The following is a 19,147-nucleotide window of genomic DNA, read 5'->3' on the forward strand; positions in this document are numbered from 1 at the left end:
TCAAAGCATCCTAGGCTTCCACAGGCTGATTGCCTCCATGCCACGCCGCATAGAAGCAGTCATTTCTGCAAAAGGATTCCCGACCAAGTATTGAGTGCATAACTGAACATAATTATTTGAAGGTTGACTTTTTTTGTATTAAAAACACTTTTCTTTTATTGGTCGGATGAAATAAGCTAATTTTTTTAGATAGGAAATTTGGGTTTTTATGAGCTGTATGCCAAAATCATCAATATTAAAACAATAAAAGGCTTGAACTACTTCAGTTGGTGTGTAATGAATCTAAAATATATGAAAGTCTAATGTTTATCAGTACATTACAGAAAATAATGAACTTTATCACAATATGCTAATTTTTTTAGAAGGACCTGTATATACAATAAGAGACATAGGGGTATGAATGAACATTTGAAAAAAAAATATATAAACAGAACAACATATTAAAGATCTTGAGAATAAGTCCTTAATTATCTTACAGATAAGGGGTGTGAAAGTTTTATGGTCTCTAAATTGATGTTATCTCAGAAGCCTTGTGCCTTTCAAAGATTAGCAATGAATGTAAGGCTTCCAGCCTGACTCTTGTCTCTACCCCAGCCCACTACCATCAACATTTGTAATAATAATAATAATAATAATAATGATAATGTAGGCTGTAGGTAAATATCCTATATTTTTTTTTTTTTTTTCAAGAACAAGTGGATGGTTTTCTGGCTATATTTTGTTAAGTCACTCCATGTATTGATTTCCTGCCCTGTTTCTTAAATTCCTGTTTCGACTTTTGGTATACTGTTATCCAAACTCTGCAATCTACTATTTTACTAACAAATGGCTTATTTCTCTCACAGCAGCGGCAAGCTAACAACGGGTTTCTTTTCTGTATTTGCTTTATCTGTTTGCACTGACTGCTACAGAAGGACAATATTTGGTATTTTATTTTCAATGGCATGTGCCATTCAATGACAAAATGAAAAACAGCCAAAAATGTATTAAAAATGGTTTTCTATTAAGAATGAGTGAACCAATTTGGACTGGCTTGAACTGGGTTCGGTCTGAACTTTTCTATTTTTTCAGATGGCAGATGAACCCTTATATTTTCAGGTTAGTTTTGGAAAAACCCACCAAAATGACATGTAGTGCCATTTTACTTCACATTATGGTGGGAAAAAAGCAATACGGAGGAAGAAAAAGGGTTTTCACATGACCCTGAGAGGAAAAGGGGAGAGGACTTACTCTGATTGGCTCCCAGGCTGACATACAGCCTGGATGAAAAAATCAGTAGTGTTAGGCGTGAATATTCGAATCGCGAATTTTAATTGCGAATATCGCCACTTTGAGAATTTGCGAATATTTTGAATATAGTGCTATATATTCATATTCGTGAATAGTGCTGAGCTTGAATATTCTAATTGGAAATTTATCGCTAATTTATTGCGTATATCAGCACTTAGCAACATCCCTAGCAAACAATAAGAAAGTTGTCTACCCCTTAGTGTTTGCGAACATTCTAATCACGATTTTTTATCTCAAATATAATACATTGCCAATTTTCGCTATCAAGTACCTAATGACTGGAGATCACAAATTCTCGAATTTGCTAATTTATGGTCAATATTCGGCCAGAAATTTGAGAAAATTCGAATATTGCCTATGCCGCTCATCACTGAGAATCAGTACTGGAGCAGGCAGGGAGGTGCCCTAGCAGAACGAGTAGAATATCATTCTGTGGTGGGCTGTAAACGAGGATGGTTGGGTCTTACAGTGTCTGCCAGAAAAACAATCTAGGGAGTCAGGGAGAGTAAAAAAATAACAAACAGGAACAGTCAGAAATCAATCAAGTTTGTATTCTACTGCCAGGGAGAGTGAAGGAAAAGGCTAGAATTAAAAAGAAAAAAAAGACTTGTATGTGTAGAATAGGTGCAAGCAGAAAAGCTGTCAACCAGGGAGTGAGAAGAAAAGAGCTGTGGCTAGCTGTGCCTCCTAGTAGAACTGTAGCTGCAGCAAACCTCAAAAGCAGTTACCTCTAAAACATCCTTTTATTTTTTTTCCCATTTTCACAGAAATCCTTTTTTGGTCGGTGGGTGAAATAAAGAAAAACTGTACAACACGTGTTTTACCATCAATCGAGCTACTAGTGAGAACTCTGTGTCTGTTCATTTTTTTTGTTTAGAAATCCATATGCATCAATGACTGAGAACAAATTATTAGGGCTAAGTCTGTTTATTATTTCCACACACACACAGGGTTTTTTTGTTAGTTTTTTGAAGGGGGGAGTCATCGACACAATTCTAAAAATTTTGCCTCTATACACCACCATAATGTATTTGAAATGAAACGAACAAGATGTGCTTGAACTGCAGACTGCCAGCTTTAATTTGAGGGTATTTACATCCAAATCAAGTGAACGGTGTAGGAATTACAACAGTTTGCATATGTGCCTCCCACTTGTTAAGTGACCCAAAGAAATGGGACATAATAATCATAAATCAAACTTTCACTTTTTAATACCTGCTTGTTCTTGGGGCATTTTCCCTCCAGTTTTGTCTTCAGCAAGTGAAATGCATGTTCAATTGGATTCAGGTCAGGTGACTGACTTGGCCATTGCATAATATTCCACTACTTTCCCTTTAAAAATTATTGCTTAGGATCATGAGCAGTTCCTTTCCTTCTCCATACTCTTCTCTTCCCATCACTCTGGTACAAGTTGATCTTGGTCTCATCTGTCCATAGGATGTTGTTCCAGAACTGTGAAGGCTTTTTTAGATGTCGTTTGGCAAACTCTAATCTGGCCTTCCTGTTTTTTAGGCTCACCATTGGTTTACATCTTGTGGTGAATCCTCTGTATTCACTCTGGTGAAGTCTTCTCTTGATTGTTGACTTTGACACACATACACCTACCTCCTGGAGAGTGTTCTTGATCTGGCCAACTGTTGTGAAGGGTGTTTTCTTCACCAGGGAAAAAATTATTTGGTCATCCACCACAGTTGTTTTCTGTGGTCTTCCGGGTCTTTTGGTGTTGCTGAGCTCACTGAAGCGTTCCTTCTGTTTAAGAATGTTCCAAACTGTTGTTTTGGCCACGCCTAATGTTCTTGCTATCTCTCTAATGTTTTTTTGTTTTTTTTTCCAGCCTAATGATGGCTTGCTTCACTGATAGTGACAGCTCTTTGGATCTCATCTTGAGAGTTGACAGCAAAAGATTCCAAATGCAAATAGCACACTTGAAATTAACTCAATAGTTTATTTCCATTTATTCTATATCCATACAGTTGGAATTTATTTTTTTGGAGCATTGTTCAATTTAATGAAACCAGCATATATACTTGATTACTACAACAATAAACAGGTTACCTTTGAGTGCTAATGTGAAATTGAGCATCAGGCCTGCCCCTTAATTATCCATTAGTTTATTTTATATCCACACAGTTGGAATTTTATTTTTGGGGGATAGTTCAATTTAATGAAACCAGCATATATACATGATTACTAGAACAATACACAGAGTAGCGCACAAAATTATATGTTAGTGATAGTTTCCCTTTATTTCTTTAAGCACATATTTCCAATTTGTGTATGTGTGTGTGTGGGGGGGGGGTGTTAAATATATTCAAAACAGCATACAGTTGCAAGAAAAAGTATGTGAACCCTTTGGAATTATATGGATTTCTGCACAAATTGGTCATAAAATGTGATCTGACCACAACAATAGACAATCACAGTCTGCTTCGACTAATAACACACAAAGAATTAAATGTTAACATGTTTTTATTGAACACACCACAACATTCACAGTGCAGGTGGAAAAAGTATGTGAACCCTTGGATTTAATAACTGGTTGAACCTCCTTTGGCAGCAATAACTTCAACCAAACGTTTCCTGTAGTTGCAGATCAGACGTGCAAAACGGTCAGGAGTAATTCTTGAACATTCCTCTTTACAGAACTGTTTCAGTTTAGCAATATTCTTGGGATGTCTGGTGTAAATCATTTTGTTGAGGTCATGCCACAGCATCTCAATTGGGTTGATGTCAGAACTCTGTCTGGGCCACTCCAGAAAGCGTATTCTGTTCAAGCCATTCTATTGTTGATTTACTTATATGCTTTGGGTCGTTGTCCTGTTGCAACATCCATCTTCTGTTGAGCTTCAGCTGGTGGACAGATGGCTTTAAATTCTCCTGCAAAATGTCTTGATAAACTTGGGAATTCATTTTTCCTTTGATGATAGCAATCCGTCCAGGCCCTGACGTAGCAAAGCAGACCCAACCATGATGCCCCCACCACCATACTTCACAGTTGGGATGAGTTTTTTATTTTTATTTTCAAATTATTTTTTATTGATTTTCAATAAAGTGGGTTACAATACATGACAACAAGTCAGAGAAGCATTAAGGTGATATATACTGGTACAGAATCGCATAGAGTGAGAATTTACAGTTGCCAAGCAAGTGGGGACTTTTATGCCCTCAATAGGATGCAAGATATTTGATAGTACTCATAAGGTAATACAATACTTGAGTTTTATAGACTAAACATCTCCGTACCCAGGAATCTCCATTGACCGCACCTCCAAGTCAGAGCCTAAATGTAATCCTCTAAAGAACAGCACTTAGGGAGGAGGTCAGGAGACACAGGGAGGAAGAGGCTTCCACTCGTTATCTCAAGCTCTGTAATGACCATAGACTATATAAAAGTGACTAAAATCAAGTGAACAATACAAACATAAACAGGATAGAGAGTGGGGGGGGGGGTAAGTAGTTCCATCTTAGGAAAGTTAGGGTGACTTTCGTGTTACTAATGTGTAAGCGAAAAACCTGGAGTGAACAGGTTGAACTGATTCCAGTTTAGAAATAGCGTATGTGAATGGAGTTCAGAAATAGAAAATGTAGCGGGCTTCTTATGTCTAAGGTTTTGAGGATCTCCAGTTGACCGACAGGGACCAGATATTCTTATATTTATAATGTGATCTCAATTCCCAGTGAGATAGTTCTTCTAGTCTGGAAATAGAGGTAACCTTATTTAGCCAATGCGTGATAGACAGTGGGCCTTGTGTTTTCCAATTTGAGGCTATGAGAAGCCTAGCAGCCGCTATAAGAATTCTTAAGAGGCTCTTTTCCGATAGGTTCAGTAAATTTGGAATAATGTTTAACAGGGCCAATTCTGGACAGCTGGTGATCCTCAAATTATCTTTTTTAACTAGAATGTAGTTGATGTTTTCAAAAAACTGGATCCAAAAGGGCTGTACAAGTGGGCATGTCCACCAGATGTGCAAGAAGGTGCCCCTCTCTTTGAGACATCATCAACACAAATCCAATGTGATACTATACATCTGACTTAGTCTTACAGGTTTGAGGTACCACTTGGATATTACTTTGTAGGTGTTTTCCTGAATATTTGAACATCTGGAGGATAATTTTGGTGATAGTAATATAATTTTCATGTCTTCACTTGTGAATTTGATATTTAAATCTCTTTCCCATTCTCTTATGAAGTACAGGGAGCTTGGGGTTTTATTTTGAAGTAGATTCTTAAAAATCGTGTGTATACGTTTTTTAGGAGTTTGCGACTGAGATATTAGTTTTTCAAACCATGTGGGTTCCCTAATCTGGAAATCTGGGGACAAAGCCAGTTTAAGGGATTTTGATATAATATAGTATTGGAGACTGTTAAGTTGAGATGTTCCAAATCTTTCTCTCATGGTTTGTAAATTTAGAATGCCTCCGTCAGAATCTAATAGGTCTGCTGGAGCTATAGTACTATTACGTATTTGTGAAGGTAAGGTTGTGTAGCCTTCACCGGTTGTGATGAGGCAGTCACTAAGGTTTCGTAGGTGGGATGGGAGTTTTGAGCAGGCGTCTCTCAGAGACTTTGTTTTCCAAGTGGACAATGTGGCGTTGACTAGAATATTTTCTTTATTTATGTTGGGGGTATTTTGTGGATTTGTTTTGTGAAGATAAGACTTCTTAGTGGGTATCTGGTTAATTCCTTTTCTAGTGTGATCCAAGTTTTGTGTTTTGGGTGTCTCACCTAATCAACAATTCTGCTAAGGTGGACCGCTGTGATATACCTATCTAAAGATGGGAAACCAATCCCTCCCTTGGTTATAGGAAGTTGGAGAATTTTATGAGAGATCCTCGGTTTTCTATTACCCCAGATGTAATTGGAGCATATTCTCTTGAAAGTTTTTAGGAAAAGTTTTGGGAGTTTAATTGGGAGCATTTGTATGAGGTAGGGCTGTCGAATATAATCGATGCATCGATGCATCGCGATTCGACCCCCGGCGATTCTGCATCGATGCGGTTGCTTTAAATAATCGATGCATGTTGATGACGTCAGCGTCGCGTCCGCCGTGCAGCCGAGTCGGAAAAAAGTTTTTGGGCGCCTTCTTTCCCGCCTCCCGCCTCCCGCTGACGTGTCAGAGGGGGTGGCCACAACATTGAGTGAGCCTCAGAGCCAGGTCTGACTGAGTGAGGAGGAGCCGGAGGCGTGGTTTCCGGCTTTCCGCGCATCTCCGGCTCCCAGTCAGACACTCAGAAGCAGGCGGCAGTGCGGACGTGCGGTGGCTGGCGGCGAGGTGAGTTTTGTCACCTATGAGTATGTAATATGATCTACCTCCAAAGCACCTGCCACCTACACAAGTACACAGCATATACACCTACCGCCTGCCACCTACACAGCTCATATTGCCGCTTCTCATACCTTTGCCGCCCGCGCCATGTTTCTTCTTTATTTTTTTCGGTTGTGTCTCTCTTATTCTTCCCCTCCGTCTACAGTGGACGGAACTTTAGGTTCCGGGTCTATGAAAGACGGTCAAACAGCGGCCCCTAGTGGCCAGTCTGGGAATGTCTACATTTATCTCACACTTCAGGAGATTGCTACCAGCAGGAGGTGATCCGATTCCACACTGACAACTCTCAGCTAAGGGCAGGGATCTGAAACTGCTGGGGTGTCAGATTTACTGACAGTTACTGATCCTGCACCATCAGAGCCCCTTCACAGTTCACACGTGTATCAGACTCAGTCCCTAAGAGGATGGTTATTGTGGATACAATGTAGCATACACACGATCTATCGACCTGAAACCTCCAGGACTAACATACTGATGGTCTCTCAGGTTCTTTCACACTTGCGTTTTTCTTTTCCGGCATAGAGTTCCATCCTAGGAGCTCAATACCGGAAAAGAACTGACCAGTTTTATCCTAATGCATTCTGAATGGAGAGCAATCCGTTCAGGAGGCATCAGTTCAGTCCCTCTTACGTTTTTTGACCGGAGAGAATACCGGCGCAGCATGCTACAGTTTTCTCTCCTGCCAAAAATCCTGAACACTTGCCGGATCCAGCTTTAAACTTATATTGAAATGTATTAGTGCCAGATCCGGCATTAAAATTGCTGCGCAGACCTTTAAATCTGTGAAAAAAATAAACACCGGATCCGTTTTTCCAGATGAAACCGGAGACACAGATCCGGTATTTCAATGAATTTGTCAGACGGATCCGCCTGACAAATGCATCCGTTTGCGTCCAGATTGCCGGAATCCTCTGACGCAAGTGTGAAAGTAGCATTAAGCACAGCCTCGAGCACCAATGTAAACTCTCTACCGCCGCCTACCAGCTAGAAATGACTGGGCCCCATAGCAAAAAAAATTTATGGGCCGCCCCGGTGGTGACCTCTATGAACCTTGTAAAGACAATGGGGACACGGGACATAGCTTTCTGTCGCAGTTACATCTGACTCCGGTCCCCGAGGGGCCCAAAGGCACCAGCATGGCACATGGCGGCATGTGCCATTTATAATGCTGGTGCCTTTGGGCCCCTCGGGGAGCGGAGTCAGATGTAACTGCGACAGAAAGCTATGTCCCGTGTCCCCATTGTCTTGGTTTCTTTACAAGGTTCATAGAGGTCACCCCATACATTTTTTTTGCTATGGGGCCCAGTCATTTCTAGCTACGCCCCTGCGCAGGTGCCACGTGCCAGCCAGACTCTGCCACCTTGTTGTGACAGGTAGGTGACCATCACACAGATACACCACTCACAGAGACTGCAGCTGGTCACACTGCCTGTTATTACCGTACCTAAAAAAAAAATTGTGTCACCTCACCTGTCCGTTTTTCCTCACTCCTCAGGCTCAGTCCAGTCCACCACAGGCAGGAGGAGAATCGCTCCACAGCCAGCAGTGTTACTTTTTCTGTTGATCTACTCAAATTCAAGACTTGTGTCATCCCTACTCACAAATTCACATAGAGGCTGGCATGCATTGCATTTGCTAGTAAATAAAAATGGCAGAAGTAGAACAAAAGGAACGAGAGATAAAAAATGCACCTAGCTTTTTAAAAGCAAACATCTGGGAACATTTTGGCTTTTATGAAAAAAGTAGGAAGCACGAATTGGACAAGTCATACGCTGTGTGTAAAATCTGTCACACAAAAATTAAATATCTAGGGAATACTACTAATCTGAGAAACCACGTCAGCCGTTTTCACCCAGAAATGCTAAAACCTACCACCACCACCACCACCAAGGAAATGAACCCAGATCAGCCAAGAATTGATGCAATGTTACAGTCAACTTTGCCGCCCAACTCTGAAAAGGTAAAGAGAATAACAAAAGCTGTGGCAGCTTTCATAGCGAAGGACCTGCGCCCTTACTCTGTTGTGGAAAACAGTGGGTTTCGCTACCTTTTGAAGACGATAGAGCCGCGTTACAAGATCCCGTCACGAAGTCACTTTACAGAAAACGTCATACCTGAACTCTACCACGAAACCAAAGCTAAGATAATTGCATCAATGAGCCAAGCAAGTCGAGTCGCAATAACGTGTGATTCCTGGACTTCAGTCACGACAGAGTCTTATGTTACAATAACAGCACATTACGTTAGTAAGGACTGGCAGATTTTGTCGCATGTACTGCAAACGAGAGCCATTTATGAGTCTCACACGGGTGCTCATCTGGCAGAGCTACTTTCTCATGTTGTGGAAGAATGGCAGCTGTCCGATAAATCTGTAGTGCTTGTGACCGACAACGCGTCAAACATGATAGTTGCAGCTCAAGTTGGAAAATTCCCCCATGTGAAATGCTTCGCCCATACACTGAATCTTGCATCCCAGCGAGCGTTGAAAGTGGCCACTCTCTCTAGGCTTCTTGGCAGAGTACGTCGGATATCCACATTCTTTCACCGCAGCACTAGAGCAAGCCACTGTCTAAAAGAGAAACAGAAATGTCTTGGCCTGAAGAATCATAAGCTAATAACTGATGTGGCAACAAGATGGAACAGTGCATACGACATGGTCGAGAGGTTCTTGGAACAACAACCTGCAGTCTGTGCCACCTTGCTGTCTCCAGAAGTCAGAAGAGGAGAGTCCGATCTCTGCACTCTAAACGAAACAGATGTGTCAAATGCAGAGGACGCCGTGAGTGCATTAAAGCCAATGAAGGATGCAACCATGCTGATGTCAGAAGAGCGCAATCCAACAGTTTCTCTCATTGCCCCTATAAATGCACAACTTCTCCAGAGCATGACAGACACGATGGGAGACACACCCATGATCCATGAGATCAAGAATTCTATTAGAACAGATCTCCAGAAGAGGTACAGCAGTGAGGCCGAGAAGAAGATCCTTCATACAGCCTCTGCACTGGATCCTCGCTTTAAGGGACTGCCTTTCATCCTCACAGATGAAGAAAGATTGGAGATATTTAAAGGAGTCACTGAGGAAGCTGCATCCTTGGAGGTAATTAAATTAATTTGAAGAATTCCATCATGTTTCTTCTTGAAACGACAGTAGCACTACCACGCTTCTGAATCTGATGCGGTGCGGGAACTGTACTGTCCGTTTCCTGTGCTTTTTCATCACCCCATCAGAATCAAAGGCATTGACATTTGTGTTTTTACTTATTGTTTTTTTTCTGTTTCTTTTTTGTTCAAACACAGATTACATCAGATGAGAGTGAGAGGACACAAGAGGATCATCAAGTGCCTAGAAGAAAACAAACTCTGGAAGAAGAGGACAGTTCACCCATCGAAGACAACCATTCTGAATCTCCACCATCTCCTCCCAAAAAGGCCAGATCGCTGCTCGTGAGTTTGCTGGGACAGTCTTTCACTGACACTGAAGGTACAATAGAACCCAAAAAGACCCCCTATGCCAAGGCTGAAGAGGAAATGGAAAACTATTGTAAAGCCCCACCTCTGCCTCTCACTGAGGACCCTTTGAACTGGTGGCGTGAGCATGAGGTCATATTTCCCCTCCTTTCTCGGCTGTCAAAGCAATACTTGTGTATCCCAGGTACAAGCGTGTCTGCAGAGCGGGTTTTCTCCACTGCAGGAGATGTGGTAACTGCAAAACGAAGCGCCCTCAAACCAGACCATGTAGATCAATTGGTGTTCTTACAGAAAAATCTACATGTTCCCAAATGCTGAGCAGTGTTTTTAATTTTATAGATTTTGTTCTGTCTGTCTGTGTCTCTGTGTCTGTGTCTCTGTGTCTGTGTCTGTCTGTCTGTGTCTCTGTGTCTGTCTGTCTGTGTCTCTGTGTCTGTCTGTCTGTGTCTCTGTGTCTGTCTCTGTGAGTGTCTGTGTCTGTCTCTGTGAGTGTCTGTCTCTGTGTCTGTCTGTCTCTGTGTCTTTCTTTCTTCCCCCCCCTTTCCCTCCCCCCTTCCCCTCTTTCCCTCCCCCCCCTTCCCTTTTTCCTCCCCTTTCCCTTTTTCCTCCCCACCCCTCCCTCAGTTACTCCAACTCCATCCCTGTCATTGTCAACAAGACCAGTTACTTAACGGTTAACGCCAGTTATGCCACTCTCGTCCTCAACGGAACGCACTCAGTCACTGTGACTGACTGACTGGTGGGGTGCCGTCGTGGCACTGGCAGTCAGACTGGCAGTGACCGCCTGCAGGTGACTGGCAGTGGTCGGCAGGTCGTGGCAATTGCAAACGGTCAATGAATGTAACATTTTGTTATAATATGTATATTTGTAATTGTATAATATCATATATTCTAAGTTCACTGTGATGATTAATCAGAATATATGATATTATTCTAGCTTTTAGCAGCACTGGAGTGGAGAGGAGATGGAGAATGGTTTTCTATTATGCGACTGTCCGTCCGATCCATTTTGTATTTTTACACTGACGTGTTTTTTGGTGTTTTCCCAATGTGTCTGTCATGCTCTGTGAATTTCTGACTCTGTTTAGGGGTTTAACCTTCAACCAAAAGAATTCTGTATTTAATTCCAGACAACTGACGCCCGCCAAGCCACCAGAGGAAGGCAAATCCTTGAAAGAATAAATTGAAACTTAAAACCTGGAGTAAATCTTTATTGGATCACACAAATACACATTCACACAAACCAAAAAAACACACACCGACCTTCTGACATCATGTCTGACTATGGTGGCTGTGCCACATTGCCCGTCCTGTGGCCTGCCCTTTACCATTATGATTCAGTGAGGAGGATGTGTGTTTATTTTTTTTCTGGTATTCTGTGGTGTGTGTTTGTGATCCCATAAAGATTTGTCCAAGGTTTTCAGATTCAGTTGAAAATGTATTCTCTCAAGGATTTTCCAGCTTCCTCTAATGGTGGCATGGCTTGGCTTCAGTTGATGTATCGTGGTAGAGTGCTTGCTGAGTGCTCAGTGCAGGTAACGTTTTCTGTAAAGTGACAACTCTGAGAGCTTATAGCACTGATCTAGACGTACTACCCATCTGGTGCTGGTGGTGGTGCTGGTGGTGGTGGTGGTGCTGCTCCTGCTGCCAAAACAATCACGGTGAACCAGGAAGTTCTGCAACACAGACAACTTGAACACACTGTGTGACAGACAGTTCCTGACTGGCAAACATCACAGTGAGTGAACCTATAACACAGTCACTGTCTCACTGACTGTGTTATAGGTTCACTGACTCACTGTGATGTTTTACAGTCAGGAACTGAAGTGCTCCTTTTTTTGTAGGTACTGTTTAATATTATATAATATATATTATATGGTAAAACTATTGTAAAACTTATAAACTAACTGCACCAGCCAGGCCAGCACAACAGTTTAATGTTACAGAGACACTGACAGTACTGTTTTAAATAAATACTGTTGTCTGCTGCACTGTTTTGTTCATTCAGATTTTGCTATATGATATGCAGGGAACTTGGTATGATTTGTTTAAATAGCAGATACAAATAAATATTTTTGTGCAATTTCTGACTGATTGAATAAATTTTTTGATGTAAAATTGAAAAACAAGGGGACTTGGGTAATAATCTTGATGCATCGTGATGCATCGCCGAATCGAATCGAATCGAATCGTGGACTTGATAATCGTAATCGCATCGAATCGTGAGACGAGTGAAGATGCGCAGCCCTAGTATGAGGTAGGTGAGTTTGGGTAGTATTAATGTGTTGAACATATTTTTGCATCCTAGCCATGATATAAAAGTTGGTTTCCACGAACACAGCAAATTGGGAATGGAGTTTAGAAGTGGAGTGAAATTTAAACTAAATAACTTGTTGAGGTCTGGAGGGATATTCACAGCCAAAAATTTCATAGAGCTTTTGGTCCATTGAAAGGGGGATCCTACCCCTTATAAGTATTTGAGAGCTTTATAGGAGAAATGTAAGCCCATTGCTTGTGATTTCGAGATATTAATTTTAAAATTGGATATTCCTCCAAACCTATCTAAGGTATAAATTATATGTGGGAAGGCTTGTTTAGGATTTGATATCACCATCAGGAGATCATCTGCATAAGCAGCTTGTTTTATCTCCAAATCACCACAGCTTAAACCTTTAATATTGGGGTTTTGCCTTATAGATTGTAACAGGGGTTCCATTGATAGGATAAATAATAAAGGGGATAATGGACAGCCCTGTCTAGTTCTATTATTGATATGTACTGCCGGGACAGGGTGTCATTCACTTATATATAAGCGCATGGAGAAGCGTATATTGAAAAGATTGCTTTAATAAATGCATTTGGAAAACCAAATTCTTGCAAACCACTCTATTAAAGGCTTTTTCAGCATCTGTTCCGAGCAGTACAATAGGAGTTTTACTGTATTTGGCCAGGGAAATGGCATTGATGATTTTGTACATACCCTCTTTTTTTTCTCTGCCTAGGACAAAACCTGTTTGATCTGGTTGAATTAGATCTTGAAGCAAGGGTTTCATTCTGGCTGAGAGTATTCTCCCATAAATTTTGAGATCTAGATTCAGTAAAGAAATGGGCCTGTAGATAGAGCAGAGTGTTTGATATTTTTGGGGTTTGGAGATTAGCATGATATGGGCGCTCAGTGTTTGGGGGGCAATCATAGGTACTAGAGCTTTATTGCAGCACATAAGGCTGCATCACCAGAAAATACAACTGTTCAGCATTCTAAATCAGAACAGTCTGTCCTGGTCACAGCAGTGGCATGATGGAGGCGACAGCAGCAGCCATACAAAACATGATGGTAGACAGATTACAGCAGCAACATGATTACAGCAGCAGTAGCTGTACAGAATGTGATGGTAGGTAGAAGTGACATGATGGGAGGGAAGGCAGATTTCCGTCAGGCAGACAGCAACAGTGGCAAGATGGGTCTCCACCAGCAAGGCTAGATCTAGTCATCATAATCAGCCGGAGGAGTGATAAAATCCTTATGAATCCAGGCTTGGTTCATTTGGACAAAAGTGATGGTTTAGACACTGGCATAGGACAACTTAGCCCATCTAGGTATCCCCACGGCCCCCGCGGCACTTAAAACATTATCCAAGATGACACTGGGGGCTGGGCAAGAAAGTAGAAATAGAGCATGCTGTGCCAGTTCTGGACACTGTTCCAGCCTGCCTGCCCAGAAGTCCATTGGGACAGGGAACAGGGTATGTAATAGAGACTAGCCAGATTTCAAGTGGGCCTGAACCTGTGTGTTGAGGAAGAAGCTGTAGGTTTGGTCACAGGCCACAGCCTGGTGCGACACGTGGAAAAACTGTTCAAATATGTTGAGGAGACTGAAATGACTGTTGCAGCAGAAAGGGGGTGACTCTACTGGGAATAGAGAGGGACGTCCCTTTCAGACACGCTGGCAGCAGTTGTCTGGTCACCATCAGCTGGGACAATCTGAGTACATATTGTTTCCTGGTAATAACGTAATTTGGCTTCCCAAAGGGTCTAAAAGCATGGCTGTGCTGTAATCATCAGACTGCTTGATGACAACAATATGCCTGTCACTGTGTAAGCAAGGGAGCATACAGGTTTCCATTCTGGCCTGCGTGCCCGATGAGCCAGTTCTTTGTCGACTCTCCCGACAGGGGCGATTAGGTGTCTTGGCCGGTGCCATCCATATCATCGTCCTCTTGCTCCTACCACTCTGATTCCTCCTATTTCTCTTGCAGTGGCAGTTCTTCATTCTCATGTTCATCATCCTCTTCCTCCTCCATGGCATGGAATGTTTGCTTCTTGATGTACTTGATCAACTGATCGCCATTGTGGCTATTCCCTCTCAGGCCGATCAGCTCTAACACGGTGTGGCAATTAATGACTTGTGATATGAAGGAGGGGTATTGCTAGACCCTGTGCCCTGCTCCTGTTGGGGATAGGAAATGTGTCCATGGAGGAGGTGGATAAGTGGCTGGTGTGGGAGCCAGACTGACACAATCATAGGGGGTCAAAAGGGCATGACCTTATTGCCAGGGCAAAGAATCATTACTGCTGGAAAAAACATTGACCCAGTGGGCTGTGAAAGATGTGCTATGTCTCTGCCTGTAAGAGCTGCTCCATGGGTCCACCAGGGCATGGACCTTATCTAACAATAAGAATTACAGGGAGGGTCCCATGTTGTCCTCCACAGGAGCGTACACAGCATGGATGGCTTTTTGGGAGAAATAATGTTGGCTAGGAATCTTCTACCAAGGCTGATTTCCTGCCATTAGCTCCCTAAAGGCAGCAGACTTCACTAAATGGTACGGCAGCAACTGCAACAACAGCAGATTTGCCAATGGTATTAAGATTGATAGGTGCATAGAGTTGTCTCCTCGCCACGCAATCTGTTGTCAATGATTGACGATGGAGTGTAGAAGGAGTATGAGTGAGAGAAGCAGAAGTGATGATGACGATGTGAAAGACACTATGCTGCAATGGCTGGCTGGCACCTCTGCCTAAGGGATTGATGCAGCTTTAGTTTCAGTACAGTTATAGTGCCTACAGTACATTTGTGTTTACCTGGCCACATCTTATTATAGTAATCATATATGTATTCTTATTTGAATATAATCAACAACTACAATAAAAAAAAAAAAAATGTGATTGGAAATGTGTGAAAACAGATTTGTATTTTTATACTGATCACTTATAAGCTGGTTTAACGCCTTAAGGACCCATGACGTACATGTACGTCATTTCTTAAAGACTGTGACGTACATCAGGCAGGTGCAGGAGATGCGCACGCCCTATCAGCGGCAGGGGTCCAGCAGTCACTGATAGCCAGACCCCTGCTGCATGTGCCAGCATCAATTAAATCACTGATTCCAGCGCATTAATCTTTAAAGTGCAGCGGTCAGCGATGTTGGGCGGGGACCGCGGTATGGAAAAGGTTAACTGTCATCGGTCAGGGAGCTCCCTCCCTCTCCATTGGGGGGCTGCTGTGCCTTTGCAGCCCCCCGATGGAGAGGGAGAGAGCCCCCCGACAGCCCCCCTCAGCCCTGTGCTTACCCTTCCCCGTCTGCGAAGTTGTAGCAGACGGGGAAGGTTCCCATGGCAACAGGATGCCTTCTCAGGCCTCCTGCTGTTCATGGTGCTGAACAGATCTATGCTGAAGGCATAGATCTGTTCAGACAAAATGTAAGTAAATTACAGTACAGTACAATATATATTGTACTGTACTGTATTATACAGACATCAGACCCACTGGATCTTCAAGAACCAAGTGGGTCTGGGTCAAAAAAAATGTAAAAAAAAGTGAAAAAGTTAAGATGAAAAAAAACATGTATCACTGAATAAAAATTAAAAAATAAAATACACTACACATATTAGGTATCGTCGCGTCCGTAACGACCTTATCTATAAAACTGTCCTGTTACTTTCCCCGCATGGTGAACGCCATAAAAATAAAAAAATAAAAACTATGAGAAAATTGAAATTTTGCCCACCTTACTTCCCAAAAAAGGTAATAAAAATATCACATAACCTAATCCCTCAGATGAACACCGTGCAAAAAAAAATAAAAACTGTGTTTTTTGTCACTTACATCACAAAAAGTGTAATAGCAAGCAATCAAAAAGTCATATGCACCCCAAAATAGTGCCAATCAAACCGTCAACAAATAAATAAAACTACAGCCTTCAGAATGTGAAGACACAAAAAAAATATAGTCATATTTGGTATTGTCGCGTCCGTAACAACCTGCTCTATAAAAATACCACATGATCTAACCTGTCAGATTAATGTTGTAAATAACGAAAAATAAAAACGGTGCCAAACAGCTATTTCTTGTTACCTTGACTCACAAAAAGTGTATGTACCCTAAAATAGTACCAACAAAACTGCCACCTTATCTCGTAGTTTCCCAATTGGAGTCACTTTTCTGGAGTTTCTACTCTATGTGTGCATCATGGGGGCTTCAAATGGGACACGGTGTCAAAAAACCAGTCCAGCCAAATCTGCCTTCCAAAAACCGTATGGCGTTACTTTCCTTATGTGTAAAGCAATGTGCCTGTACAGCAGTTTATGACCACATATGGGGTGTTTCTGTAAACTACAGAATCAGGGCCATAAATATTGAGTTTTGTTTGGTTGTTAACCCTTGCTTTGTAACTGGCAAAAATTGATTCAAATGGGGAAAATCTGCCAAAAAAGTGAAATTTTGAAATTGTATCTCTATTTTCTATTAATTTTTGTGGAACACCTAAAGGGTTAACAAAGTTAGTAAAATCAGTTTTGAATACCTTGAGTGGTGTAGTTTGTAAAATTGGGTCATTTTTGGGTGTTTTCTATTATGTAGGCCTCACAAAGTGACTTCAGACCTGAACTGGTCCTGAAAAGTGGGTTTTAGAAATGTTCTGAAAACTTTCAAGATTTGCTTCTAAACTTCAAAGCCTTGTAACATCCCTAAAAAATAAAATGGCATTCACAAAATGATCCAAACATGAAGTAGACATATGAAAAATGTAAAGTAATAACCATTTTTTTTAGGTATTACTATCTATTATAAAAGTAGAGAAATTGAAATTTGGAAATTTGCTAATTTTTCCCAATTTTTGGTAAATTTTGAATTTTTTAATGAATAAACATATATTTTTTTACTCAATTTTACTACTGTCATGAAGTATAATATGTGAAAAGAAAAAAAATAAGTGATTTTAAACTTATCACCACATAAAGTGACATGTCAGATTTGCAAAAAAATGGCCTGGTCCTTAAGGTGAAAAATGGCAGGGCCCTGAAGGGATTAATTAAACTGAACAAGTCCGAAAAAAATAAGATTTCAACAGTGTAGAGAAATAATTGAATGTAAATGATGATTATGGGCCAGGCCTGAAGCACAATATCACATTAACACTTGCAGGTAGATTGCTGCCCTACCCTGTGTTTTGCTGTTGTAATCACATATATATGCTGGTTTACTTCAATTGAACAATCTCCAAAATTCAAAAAAAATTCAATTCCATCCTTGTGGAAATGAAATTCACGGAAATGGGCGATTGAGGCTTGATGTTCAATTTCACATTAAAACTTACTGTTACTGCAGATTGCTGCCATAGTCTGTGTTTGTTGTAGTAATCACATACTTTCACACTTGCATTTTGGCTTTCTGTTTGTGATATCCATCACAAGCAATCCAAAATGGATCAGTTTTGCCCTAATGCATTCTGAATGGAAAGGGATCCACTCTGAATGCGTCAGTTTGCCTACGATTAATCTCCATTCTGCTCTGGAGGCGGCCACCAAATTGCTGCCTGCAGCGTTTTGCTGTCCGCTTGACGAAACTGAGCCAAATAGTTTTCTCTGATAAAATCTGGCACAATATAAAACAGATCCGACTCCCATTGACTTTCAATGGAGTTCATGACGGATCCGTCTTGGCTATGTTACAGATAATACAAACGGATCCGTTCATGACGAATGCATGCGGATGTATTATTGTGACAGATCTGTTTTTGCAGGTCCATGATGTATCTGCCACAAACGCGAGTGTGAAAGTAGCCTAAGCTGGTTTAATTAAATTGAACAATCCCCAAAAATTTAAATTCCAACTGTGTGGAAATGAAATTCACAGAAACAGATGATTAAGGCTTGATGCTCAATTTCACATTAACACTTACAGGTAGATTGCTTCCCTGCCCTGTGTTTTGCTGTAGTAATGATTTATATATGCAGGTGTAATTAAAATCTTTAAAGATGGTGCCTGCTCCAGAGTGGAGCGAGCGCAATAGCTGCAGGGTACCTTCTGTTTCATATGAGGTCCGCAATCAGTGGTAATGCCGACCGTGGACATTTAATCCCTCGGATACCGTGGTCAAAAGAAGAGCGCACTTCCGGGTCAGGAATGCTTTCCTCCGGTGGAGATCGAGGAAAGTGTCCTATGCTAATAATGAGCCTGAACTTGTACTAGGCTTAGAGGCTTATTATTTGTACATTAGAATTCATGCTAGTAGGTAGCAGCACTGAACTGTGATATAGCAATTCCTGGATAAAATTATAGAGCTAATTTGATTATTCTATTTCAGTTGCAATCTAATGATTGCAAATTGTGGTCCACTTGGGGGCCTAAAAAAGGCAAAAAAAAAGATTTGTCAGTTACAGTAGGGCTCCCCATAGAGTAGGCAGAGACATTTTTTCACCAACCCTGCCTTCCCTATCGCTCCATACACAGTGATGAACTAGCACTGTGTATAAAATTAGGAAGTGATCTGCTGGGAGCTGGAAATATTCACGAACTGCTGAGTCTTATCAGACCAAGATCAGCTCTGTAGTGAGATTGTACAGAGCTGTATAGTACTGTACAACCACTCTGGGGGCTGCATCCCTCCTATAACTGAGGCTATTATGTCAGCCTCAGGTACAGGAAAAATCAGCAATAATAATAAATTAAAAAAATAATAATATATGTGGAAATATATACATAACAAAAAAGTGTGAGACAACTGAAAATACGTCATATTCTAGGTTCTTCAAAGTAGCCACCTTTTGCTTTGATTACT

At 41.3% G+C, this 19,147-nt stretch overlaps 1 protein-coding gene across 1 annotated transcript; it reads left to right on the forward strand.

Annotated features, from left to right (window-relative positions):
- The first annotated feature begins 8,265 nt into the window (after positions 1-8,265).
- Positions 8,266-10,406, forward strand: LOC122931632 (E3 SUMO-protein ligase ZBED1-like). Its single transcript, XM_044285710.1, has 2 exons — positions 8,266-9,717; positions 9,918-10,406. The coding sequence occupies exons 1-2, from the start codon at positions 8,266-8,268 to the stop codon at positions 10,404-10,406; spliced, it is 1,941 nt and encodes a 646-aa protein (XP_044141645.1).
- Positions 10,407-19,147: the final 8,741 nt, after the last annotated feature.

Source organism: Bufo gargarizans, chromosome 3 (genome assembly GCF_014858855.1).
Source record: "Bufo gargarizans isolate SCDJY-AF-19 chromosome 3, ASM1485885v1, whole genome shotgun sequence".
NCBI lineage: Eukaryota > Metazoa > Chordata > Amphibia > Anura > Bufonidae > Bufo > Bufo gargarizans.